General features: G+C 43.5%; 1 protein-coding gene across 2 annotated transcripts in view; it reads left to right on the top strand.

The window, feature by feature from the left end:
- shank2b (SH3 and multiple ankyrin repeat domains 2b) overlaps positions 1–12,668 on the top strand; it is a 1,006,494-nt gene that overhangs the window by 734,688 nt on the left and 259,138 nt on the right. For both annotated transcript variants that reach the window (XM_059652213.1, XM_059652214.1), the window contains 2 exons: positions 2,044–2,126; positions 2,386–2,510. In XM_059652213.1, coding sequence (XP_059508196.1) covers positions 2,044–2,126; positions 2,386–2,510 — 208 coding nt within the window. The remainder of the gene's footprint in view (positions 1–2,043; positions 2,127–2,385; positions 2,511–12,668) is intronic.

Genomic DNA, 12,668 nt, shown 5'->3' with positions numbered 1-12,668 from the left:
ACCTTGGAAGGAGACTGGAGCGCCCGAAGGAAACCCAAGCAGACACAGGAAGAACATGAAAACTCCACTAGGTCTCTCGCCCAAGGACGGAATCAATCCCAGGTCCCTGAAGCTACGAGGTAGCAGTGCTAACCACTGAACCACTTGCCACCCGATGTCATAGAGATATACGGCACGGAAACAGACCCTTCGGCCTGACTTGTCCATGCTGTTTTCAGAGTTATCTAAGATACCCGGTCAGCATGGACCAGCCGGGCCGAAAGGTCTGTGTCTGTGCCATACATCTCTATGACATCGGGTGGCACAGTGGTTAGCACTGCTACCTCACAGCTTTAGGGACCTGGCATTGATTCCGTCCTTGGGCGAGCGTCTGTGTGGAATTTTCATGTTCTTCCTGTGTCTGCTTGGGTTTCCTTCGGGTGCTCCAGTGTCCTCCCACGGTCCAAAGATGTGCAGGTGAGGGTGGATTGACCCTAGGAAATAAAGGATAATGTGGGGGAAGGGGGTGGGTCTGGGTGGGATGTTCTTTGGATGGTCGGTGTGGACTTGATGGGCTGAAAGATCTGCTCCCACGCTGTCAGGATTCTGTAATTGAAGAATGGTCTCGCTAGTTTGCGGGAAGCACAATATCTTAGTAAATCAACTCAGGGTCTTGAAGTCCAGTGTGGTATAACGTACATCAAAAAACAAGAAAGAACTTTTGCCCCAGCTACTTTAAACTTAATGTAACTGAAATATATTTTTAATTGTGTCTATTCTGTTTTAGCAGAAACAAGTTATGTCTGATAATCACCTGAGAAAAGGATGTATTGGGTATAGTTCAGATACCCTCAGAAGATAGCCTTCCTAAATTGGAGACTTCTGCCCTAGTTTTATACATGAGAAATTGTCATAACTGGATTTGATTTCTCCCCTATCAAATCTAACTGACGAACCAAATGTATCAACAAAATAATGCCTTCAGGAACAAAAACAGAGGTTGCTGGAAAAAGTCATTAGGCCTGGCAGCAGGCGTGAGGGAAAAAAAACAGTTAATGTTTCAGGTTCTGAGGAAGGGCCACCACACTCAGAACATTTACTCTTGATTTTTTCCTTCACAGATGCTGCCAGACCTGCTGAGTTTTTCCAGCAATTTTTGTTTTTGTTCCTGATTCACAGCATCCGCAGTCCTTTCGGATTTTATGGTTTAAATTAGAGCTCCCCCCCCCGCCTCCCGTATTTTGCAGGATCTCTCTGCCTATTGCAGATTTCCTGATTATAATTATGGAAAGATACTTCTGAAAATGAAATGGACATAGTGACAGAGAGGCAGCTCCCACTCTCGGAACGTGGAGGCCTCTCAAATGATCATATGGGACTCCCGCATTGAATAACCGAGGCCATAAACACCCACCCACCCACCCCAAAATAACCCCCTTCCCCCGGCCACAAACCCACCCACCCCAAAATAACCCCCTTCCCCCGGCCACAAACCCACCCCAAAGTAACCCCCTTCCCCCCGGCCACAAACCCACCCAAAATAACCCCTTCCCCACCAAACCCAGGCCCCCAAAATAACCCCCTTCCCCCCCCGGCCACAAATCCCCCAAAATAACCCCCTTCCCCCCCCGGCCACAAATCCCCCAAAATAACCCCCTTCCCCCCCCGGCCACAAATCCCCCAAAATAACTCCCTTCCCCCGGCCATGCGCCTAGGAGTTGAGTACAGAGAGAGGCAGAGGATGGGGCTGCTGCCCTACTCCCGGGGGCGGGGGGAGGCAATAACGAGCCTGTTCAAACCCCACGCAGTTTCTATTGCTCCGAGTCGCAGCCAGTCGCGATGACATGTGATCACTCATTCATTCACAGCAAGCACACAGCCCTAGCCCTTTAAATTACATCAGCTTGGTGCAGGCGTTGCAGCCCTGGCTCCCAGCTCCATTCTGTGGATGAAATGTACCCTGTGTGTCTGATGACTGTCCTTTCGCATGATGCACAGGTTGATGAAAACAGCTGCTGTCTTGGGTGCTAATAATGGGCGCTATCTTCTGGATTCTCTCTACAGTGACTGCGTTATTGAGGAGAAAACGGTGGTCCTGCAGAAGAAAGACAATGAGGGCTTTGGATTTGTGCTCCGTGGGGCAAAAGGTGAGCGATGAAAATCCCTTCTAATCCGCCTGAAACATTCGTGAGGTTAAGGAACAGAGATTCTGAGCGAGTAGCGATGGGGCCAGTGGAGATTGCAAACAGATTTGAGCATATGTACTCTGGCTTCCATTAATCAGTTCAATGACATTTAATTCCAAGAAGATTCAATGTAACATGTATCAGATCTGTATCTGAATGTAATCCTGTCTCATTCGGAATTCGGCCCTCGCTGATTCTCATCTTTACCTCTTTGCCACAGCTGACACACCAATTGAGGAATTTACGCCAACTCCAGCCTTCCCAGCACTTCAGTATTTAGAATCAGTGGATGAAGGAGGCGTGGCATGGCAGACAGGATTGAGAACGGGTGATTTCTTGATAGAGGTAGGCCAATGATAAGTTAACTTCCTTGCTGTAGCCCCTGGTTGCTTTTACAGCTTCCCATTGCCCTGGGAATCAGCTTTTTTTAAAAAAAATAGTATCCAATAAGATTCTGCATTTTACATTCTACTGTTTGTGTCAACTCCTGAAAGATTTAATAGAATTGTTTAGAATGTCAATGTTATTGTTAGTAAATATTGACTTGCTTTCTGCAGCCTGGAGGCAAAATCTTAAAGCTTTCTCTCTATTGCAAATGTGCCCAGACTGTGTAACATGGGTTGGGTGTTTTGGTTTGAAGTTTTGCAAACAGCAATACTGTCAAATACTGAGCATAAAGTTGTGACTTGTTTTGAATTACTGATGTGCTTTCTGTGTGTGAGCTCACAGTACTTGAGGTGCCTGGGTTCTAAAAGGCTTTGTCAGATATTGCCCTAATTATCTGTGACTGAAATAGTGGTTCATTCTACAGCCACTGGGGATGTGCTAGTAACGTCACTCGAATTCCTTCATGAGTTGCCCTGAAGTAGTGGCCCACTGAAGCTTGCTTTCCAGCCATGGTATTACAGGGCATGACCAGCATCAGTGAGTGGCAGACAAGTTTAGGTCAGTCTTAGATAGGTGTGACCCAATTCCTTCTCCAAAAGGCATTGGTAGGCTAGTGCTTTCACTTGTAATGGTTGGAGAATTGAACAATTGAAATAACTTGAATTGTTATTGTCTAACATGGCTGGTCCTGATCGAACCTGCTGTCATCTTTTGTAGATTCTTCCCACTTCCAGGGTGATTGATTTATAAAAATTTTTCTGCTAAACACTTCCATTCAAATTGATGTGCCTATTAAATATGTAAAAGTAATATGCTATTGCCTAAAATGTGATATGAATTTTTAATAGCAATTGTGCATTCATCAAAAAGATGAATAGGCTCAATTCTAAAAAAAAATTGAAATGTGGTCTGATTTTTATGTTCTTGTCATCATCTGTATGGGATGGGCGGGGGAGGGTGTTGGTGGAAGTTAGTCAGTAGTACAGCTGGCCGCTGTCCATGTTTGAAAGCCCTGGAGGCGATGGTGATCTGGCTCGACCCATAAATGTACATCACCCACAGTGCTGGTAGGGAGCAGGCTTTAAGATTTTTGACCCAATGGTATTGAAGGAACAGCGATTGGGGTTTCAGGATAGTGAATGAACTGAAGAATTTGAAGGATTCCATGGAGCTGAAGCCTCTGGTAATCCAGATGGTTAAAGGTCACAGATTTGTTGAATAGAGTAGTTAGTATCTGAAAGGGTTAAGACATCTTGAAGTTCCACCCGTCAGGATATAAAAGACTGTTCATGGGAGGAGCTGATCAATTGTGTACCAGTTGCTATATTGTCTCAATTTAACAATTAAGAATAATGGAATTATTTACTCAGTACTACACACTGAACTAGCTGTTTAACGAGGACAGAGTCTCTCTTCTGCCTACAGTAACACTTGGATATTCTTCCCCACATGGAGTCAGTGCCTAGACTGATAACAGCAAGAAGTATTGGTGGCAGTAAAACTATCGCAGGTGGTTCTGGCAGGAACCAGCAGAGAATATGTTGGATGAGCCAGCGTGTGACTTTTTCATGGGGGATTGGAAAGAACTTTTGAGTGCAGCAACTGTGCAGTAGTGGTGAGAGTGAATGGACAGTGTCAGTCATGTTGGCTGCTTTCCCTTTACATTTCTTCTCTATTTAATCAGTGATGTAAGTGTCAGTGGATAGGTCAAGTGTTTGTGCCCATCCCTAATTGCCACTTAAAGATGACACTGAGCCATCTACAATCCTTGGAGTATAGGAAGACCTACAATGCCATTAGGGAGGGAATTCCTTGATTTTTGACTGTGACACTGAAGGAGTGACAATTACGTTTACAAATCTGAATGGTGAATGGTTCGGAGGAGAATTTGCAGGTGGTGGTATCCCTTTCGTGTCTGCCCTTGTCCTTCCAGATAGGAGTAATGTGAATGGTTTTATTAGGAGTGAATTACATGCTGTTGGCTGTGTGTATTGTGAAGAGGTCAATACAAGACTGGGTCTACCTTGGAACGGTTGTTCTGAAGAAGACTGCTTAAGGACTTTGTTCATATCCAGCTTTTGACAGTCATTTGACTTCTTTGATTTGTATACCATGACTTTTTAAGGCATTGCGTTTTGGGTCCATAAATCAGATCACTTATCCTTAAGGTTTTTTTCAAAGAGTACAATGCAATTTGATTATTAGAATTGATTTTTTTTTGGTGTGAGTAGCTAAATCAACAATAAGATTTTTAAAAGTAGCACCTCGTGGCTAATGCATGATTGTTTCAAGTCTGATCTTGTGTTCTGTGGTTTCCAGCCCCCATCAGCTCTATCTCATTCAATATTGGTGGTGTCACACATCAGGTTACTCTGACTGAGATGTGATCTTACCAGTGAGACAACTGGTAAACTGAGATTTCAGTGCTCATACGTGATGCAAGGGAGGTACGCGGTGTTAAAATAAATTGATTATTTATTTTTAAGAGGGAGGTTTCTTTGCACCAGCCTTTAGACAGTTATTGTGTTTGAAACCTAGGCTTTGTTTCTCCTCTTATCTAAATGAAATTTTACTGATGGACTGGATACAGATTTTCTTTTCAGTCTCTCTCCCACTGCTCATATCCTCTTCCGCTGCGAAACTGCAGATTATTTTAGAATTTCTGCACTGTTGAATTATTTGTTGACATGGTGACAACCAGCATTAAACCTGCCTCCAGCAAAACTGCAAGATTCCATGAAGCATTCAACTTTTTTTTTGGCCTGTTATCAATAACATTTTTTTTAAATCAAAAAGTGCGTATCCAATATCCAACAAATCCATTTGTGTTAATTTAAAGTGCAGGGTTGGGGGAGGGGAGGGGAGGAGAGGTGTGACAAATTAGAGACTAGAAGATTTGCTCTGGGTCACACTGAAATGTAATTCTTCATCAGGCAAGTTGCCTGAAGTAACGACTGGAGATAGAAGGAACTGCCAATGCTGGAGAATCTGAGATAACAAGGTGTAGAGCTGGATGAACACAGCAGGCCAAGCAGCATCTAAGGAGCACAAAAGCTGACGTTTTGGTCCCTCTGATGAAGGGTCTAGGCCCGAAACATCAGCTTTCCTGCTTCTCTGATGCTGCTTGGCCTGCTGTGTTCATCCAGTTCTACACCTTTTTGTCTCTGAAGTAATGACAGTCTCACTAAAATCATGCACAGTATAGCAAAAATAATTTGTTTCCTACTTGCAGATCAGTATATGTTGGCACGAGTGTTGGGGAAGGAGGGAGCTGTTCCAATAGGATGGGACCAGAGTCTTGGCAAACTGCCTAACTACAGCTGTAGATAAGGCTTTAAATAGTTTTTATTTCTGGGGGGGGAGGGTTGGTTCGTTACATGGAAGATCATAAAATCAAAGGTAAAGGAAAAGATAAGATGGCTGATTGTTGCCCAAAAATAAACGGAAGGGACAGAATGTGTGAATTCATATTGCACCAAGGAACCATAAGTGTAGGGAAATTTTGATAATAGCACAGGCATAAAGGCTTTGGATCTTGGTTCCAGAAACATTTGGAATGAAGTAGATGATTTAATGGTGCACATTGAGGTAAATGAATATGTTCGCAAAGCCAATACAAAAGACAGTTACAAGGAGATCAGAATTGGGATTTTTTTTTAATTCAGGGATACTTGGTCTTTCAGAGAGATGGGTGAGTGGGGTGAGATGGTAAAGGTGTTGAAGTAGTGCTGTTACTAAGATGAAATAAGGATAATTTTTGTGAAAGATGATCTCTACATCTCTGAGCCTAGTCTATTTGGGTGGCGGCCCAAAAGAAGCAAGGGAAAGATAGCATTGGTAGGACAAACAAAGAACAAAGAAACCTACAGCACAGGAACAGGCCCTTCGGCCCTCCAAGCCTGCGCCGATCAAGATCCTCTGTCTAACCTGTCATCTATTTCCTAACGGTCTGTGTCCACTTGCTCCCTGCCCATCCATGTACCTGTCCAAATATATCTTAAAAGACACTAACGTGTCTGCGTCTACCACCTCCGCTGGCAACGCATTCCAAGCACCCACCACCCTCTGTGTAAAGAACTTTCCACGCACATCTCCCATAAACTTTCCTCCTCTCACTTTGAACTCATGACCCCTCGTAATTGAGTCCCCCACTCTGGGATGAAAAAGCTTTTTGCTAGCGAGTTTTGAGAAAATTTGTAGCTCAGGTTGAGGTTCTGGATCGGAGTTTGCTAGCTGAGCTGGAAGGTTAGTTTTCAGACGTTTCATCACCATTCTAGGTAACATCAGTAGTGAGCCTCCGACGAAGCGCTGGTGTTATGTCCCGCTTTCTATTTATCTGGTTAGGTTTCCGTGGGTTGGTGATGTCACTTCCTGTGTTGGTGATATCATTTCCTGTTCTTTTTCTCAGGGGATGGTAGATTGGCTTCAAATCAATGTGTTTGTTGATGGAGTTCCAGTTGGAATGCCATGCTTCTAGGAATTCTTGTGCGTGTCTCTGTTTGGCTTGTCCTAGGATGGATGTGTTGTCCCAATCAAAGTGGTGTCCTTCCTCATCTGTACGTAAGGATACGAGTGATAGAGGGTCATGTTGTTTTGTGGCTAGTTGATGTTCATGTATCCTGGTGGCTAGCTTTCTGCCAGTTTGTCCAATGTAGTGTTTGTCACAGTTCTTGCAAGGTATTTTGAGGATGACGTTTGTTTTTTATTTGTTGTCTGTATAGGGTCTTTTAAGTTCATTAGCTGCTGTTTTAGTGTGTTGGTGGGTTTGTGGGCTACCCTGATGCCAAGAAGTCCGAGTAGTCTGGCAGTCATTTCGGAAATGTCTTTGATGTAGGGGAGAGTGGTTATGGTTTCTGAGCCCGTTTTGTCTGTTTGTTTGGGTTTATTGCTGAGGAATCGGTGGACTGTGTTCATAGGGTACCCGTTCTTTTGTGAATACGCTGTATAGGTGATTTTCTTCTGCTCTGCGTAGTTCCTCTGTGCTGCAGTGTGTGGTGGCTCGTTGGAATAATGTTCTAATGCAGCTTCATTTGTGGGTGTTGGGATGGTTGCTCCTGTAGTTCAAACCAGTGTCTACCGGAAAACAACACATACGGACCAAAAACTGAAGTTCCCCATTGACTGTTCGCTCTACTGTGACATCTAGGAATGGCAGTTTGCTGTTGTTTTCCTCCTCTTTTGTGAATGTTATGCCAGTAAAGGGTATTATTGATGGTCTTGAAGGTTTCCTCTAATTTGTCTTGTTTAGTGATGACAAAGGTGTCATCCACATAGCGGACCCAAAGTTTGGGTTGGATGATTGGCAGAGCTGTTTGTTCGAGTCTCTGCATTACTGCCTCTGCTAAGAGCCCTGATATCGGAGATTCCATGGGTGTACCGTTGGTTTGTTTGTAGGTTTTGTTATTGAAAGTGAAGTGAGTCGTGAGGCATAGGTCCACTAGCTTGATGTTATCCTTGCTCCATTCGCTCCACCAAAGAATTCCTGAACATCAAAGACACCAAGATAGAAGAGGATGAAATAATGGTCTCCTTTGACGTAACAGCCCTGTTCACATCCATCAACATCAACCTGGCCAAAGAAACACTGACTACACTATTAGAAGAACAGAAGACACATACACCAGACACCACCAACCTCAGCAGCAAGGACAACATCATCAAGCTAGTGGACCTATGCCTCACCAGCCACTTCACTTTCAATAACAAAACCTACAGACAAACCAACGGTACACCCATGGGATCTCCGATATCAGGGTTCTTAGCAGAGGCAGTAGTGCAGAGACTCGAACAAACAGCTCTGCCAATCATCCAACCCAAACTTTGGGCCCACTACATGGATGACACCTTTGTCATCACGAAACAAAACAAATTAGAGGAAACCTTCAAGACCATCAATAATACCCTTTACTGGCATAACATTCACAAAAGAGGAGGAAAACAACAGCAAACTGCCATTCCTAGATGTCACAGTAGAGCGAACAGTCAATGGGGAACTTCAAACCAGTGTCTACAGGAAAACAACACATACGGACCAAATACTGAACTACAGGAGCAACCATCCCAACACCCACAAACGAAGCTGCATTAGAACATTATTCCAATGAGCCACCACACACTGCAGCACAGAGGAACTACGCAGAGCAGAGGAAAATCACCTATACAGCGTATTCAAAAAGAACGGGTACCCTATGAACACAGTCCGCCGATTTCTCAGTAACAAACCCAAACAAACAGACAAAACGTGCCCAGAAACCATAACCACTCTCCCCTACATCAAAGACATTTCCAAAATGACTGCCAGACTACTCAGACCTCTTGGCATCAGGGTAGCCCTCAAACCCACCAACACACTTAAACAGCAGCTAATGAACTTAAAAGACCCGATACAGACAACAAATAAAAAAACAAACGTCATCTACAAAATACCTTGCAAGAACTGTGACAAACACTACATTGGACAAACTGGCAGAAAGCTAGCCACCAGGATACATGAACATCAACTAGCCACAAAACGACATGACCCACTATCACTCGTATCCTTACATACAGATGAGGAAGGACACCACTTTGATTGGGACAACACATCCATCCTAGGACAAGCCAAACAGAGACACGCACGAGAATTCCTAGAAGCATGGCATTCCAACTGGAACTCCATCAACAAACACATTGATTTGAAGCCAATCTACCATCCCCTGAGAAAAAGAACAGGAAATGATATCACCAACCCAAGGATACCTAACCAGATAAATAGAAAGCGGGACATAACACCAGCGCTTCGTCGGAGGCTCACTGATGATGTTACCTAGAATGGTGACGAAACGTCTGAAAACGAACCTTCCAGCTCAGCAAGCAAACTCTCATCCAGAAGCTTCTTGCTATCCACCCTGTCTATACCCCTCATGATTTTGTAGACCTCAATCAGATCCCCCCTCAATTTCCGTCTTTCTAATGAAAATAATCCTAATCTACTCAACCTCTCTTCATAGTTAGCACCCTCCATACCAGGCAACATCCTGGTGAACCTCCTCTGCACCCTCTCCAAAGCATCCACATCCTTTTGGTAATGTGGCGACCAGAACTGTACACAGTACTCCAAATGTGGCCGAACCAAAGTCCTATACAACTGCAACAAGACCTGCCAACTCTTGTACTCAATATCCCGTCCAATGAAGGAAAGCATGCCATATGCCTTCTTGACCACCCTATTGACCTGCGTTGTCACCTTCAGGGAACAATGGACCTGAACACCCAGATCTCTCTGTTCATCAATTTTCCCTAGGACTTTTCCATTTACTGTATAGTTCGCCCTTGAATTAGATCTTCCAAAAAGGAAGGAGTTATGCACAGACCCCATCCAATAGCTGCTGAGGGAAAGGTTATAAATCAAATAATAGGAGCATCCCAAACGAAGTCGTGGTTCTCCTTGTCCATGTGGATTGAAATGAGTGAATATTGGTCGTTGGTGTTCATGTTTGCTTCTTGTTAGTTTCCTTCCTGTTTGTCACAACCAACACCTCACTCATCTCAATCCATATGGACAAGGGGAAGCACCACTTCGACTGGGACAACACAAAGATCCTGAGACAGGCTAGGCAGAGACAAACAGGAGAATTGCTGGAAGCATGGCCCTCCACGAAGCATGCTATTAATAGACATGTTAAACTTGACCCCATATACGTTCCACTATGGAGGAAACCCAGAAGTGAGGCAATCCATTGCAACAAACTCCAGAGTTTAACAACCAGCAGGAAAACACTGACGCTTCATCAGAGGCTGCACTGAGGATGTTACCAAGCACAGTAGCAAAACGTCTGTGCAACAACGAACCAGCTCGGCGAGCCAACCAACCTCACCACCCACAGACCGAACTACAGATCTACTCCAAAACCTTAGAAATTGAGCGTAGCCTAGTGAAGAATGTGAAAACTGACAGCAAGATCCTTTCTTTAGCTATGTACAAAGCAGGACAGATGTCAAAGAATGTAGACCCTTTAGAAAATGAATCTGGGAGGTGGTTTTGGGGAATAAGGAAATGACCAAGTTAACTAGTTTTTTTTTGAGGGAGCATACTTCAAACATCCAGTTTTAATACCAAATACAAGATAGGAATGAAGTATTATCACCATCACTAAAGAAGTAACATTGAACAAACTAATGGGGCTAAAAGCAGGGAAGTACCCTGGCCATGATAGCTTGCACCCTATGACCCTGAAAGAAGTAGCTGCAGAGATAACTGGTGCATTGGTTGTAATCTTCTAAAACCCATTGGATTCTGGAGAAATACCAGAGAATTATTTATATTGTTGAATGGGGATGTCACATTGGCAAACAAGGGAGTTGAAACATGAGCAATTATATAAGCCCAGTTGCCTAACATCTATTGTTCAATCTAATACGTTTCCAATCATTTAAAAGTAAAAGATTTTAAAAAGCCAAAACCTGGTCAAGCAGAGTCAATATGTTCATGAAAGGGAAATCGTGCCTGACTTAGTTATTTGCAGAAATATCAACGAGTGGATAGTGGGGTACCAGTAAATGTGTTGTATTTGGGCCTCCTGGAAGGTATTCAACAAGGTACCTGATAAGAATATGATGTAAGAGCCCACAGTGTTTGGGGTACAGTAGTGAATTGGCTTAAGCAGTAAATAGTGAAGGGGAATAAGGGGCCTTTTTCACCATTTGACAACCTGGGATCTGTGCTGGGCCTGCAACTGTTCACAATACGTAGGACTTGGAAGGAAGTGAATGTATTGTAACCAAATTCACAATTGCAAAAATGGGCAGAAAGGTAAGCTGTGAGAGGAGCACAAACAGCTTACTAAGAGGTATTGATTAAGGAACTGGGCCAAAAAGCTGGCAAATAGAGTATAATGTGGAAAAATCCCTAATTTTGGAAGGGAGAACAAAAGAAAAGAATATTGTTTTAAATGGGAGGGGGAAAAAAAAAAGCAGAAAGCTGCATTGGGGGTACTAGAGTTGTACAGCATGGAAACAGATCCTTTTGGCCCAGCTTGTCCATGCCTACCAGATATCCTAAACTGAGCTAGCCCCATTTGTCTGCAATTGGCCCATACCCTTCTGAACCTTTTTCCTATTTCGTGTACCTGTCCAAATGTCTTCTAAATGTTCATCTGTACTGGCCTTGACCACTTCCTGTGGCAGTTTCTTCCATTATGCACTATCCTCTGTGTGAAAATGATGCCCCTCAAGTGCCTATTAGATTTTATAAACTTCTAAAGGACATCCTTCACTCCAGGAAATGAAAAGTTCCAACCTCTGTTTGACAACTCAAACCCTCCAGTCCTGGTAACATCTTCGTAAATCTTTCTTTTCTGCATTTCTTCTAATTTAATAATGTTCTCCTGAGAGCAGTGGAGCAGGTATTCAGGAAGGATGATGGAATGCTGAAGTTTATTTCCTGGGGATCGGAGTATACGAGTTGGGAAGTCTTACTGCAACTGTATAGGAGCTGGTGAGACCACATCTAGAGTACTGAGAGCAGTTTTGGTCCATTTAGTTAAGAAACAGTGTTTCATTCGGAGGTAACTCCGAGAACGTTCACTGTGATGATTCCTAGTATGGAGGGATTGTCTCTTGAGCAAAGCCTAAACAGGTTAGTATGCTACTCACTGGAGTTCAGAGATGAAAGGAAATCTTGTTGAAACATTAGATTCTGAATGGGCTCAACAGGGTGAATCCTGACGTTTCCCCTCTGAGTTTAAGATCAGAGAGCATAACCTTGGGATTAGGGGCACAAATTTAAGGTTGAGATGAGGAATTTCTGCTAAAGCTTAAGTCTTTGGAACTCCTTGCCAGGGAAGCTGTGGGGACAGAGCCCTTGTGTATATTTAAGGCCAAGATCGATTAGATTCTCGATCAGTCAGGGAATCAACAATTGCGGGAAAGCAGACGTAAGCAATGTCCAAGCAGGTTCAAGGATCCAATATTCTATTAATCCTCTGATTTTTAAGGTACTTTTAAAGATATTGAAGTACATGTTTGTAGATCACAATATTCAAGAATCCATTTGAAGTACATTCTGTAGTTGAAACAAATAGGCTGATCTATTCATAGGTTTTTTTAGTTGCCCATAAATGAGATGTTTCCAAGTTG

Source organism: Stegostoma tigrinum, chromosome 17 (genome assembly GCF_030684315.1).
Source record: "Stegostoma tigrinum isolate sSteTig4 chromosome 17, sSteTig4.hap1, whole genome shotgun sequence".
NCBI lineage: Eukaryota > Metazoa > Chordata > Chondrichthyes > Orectolobiformes > Stegostomatidae > Stegostoma > Stegostoma tigrinum.
Note: the sequence above shows the minus strand (reverse complement) of the source record. Positions and strands in the feature narration are given on the sequence as shown.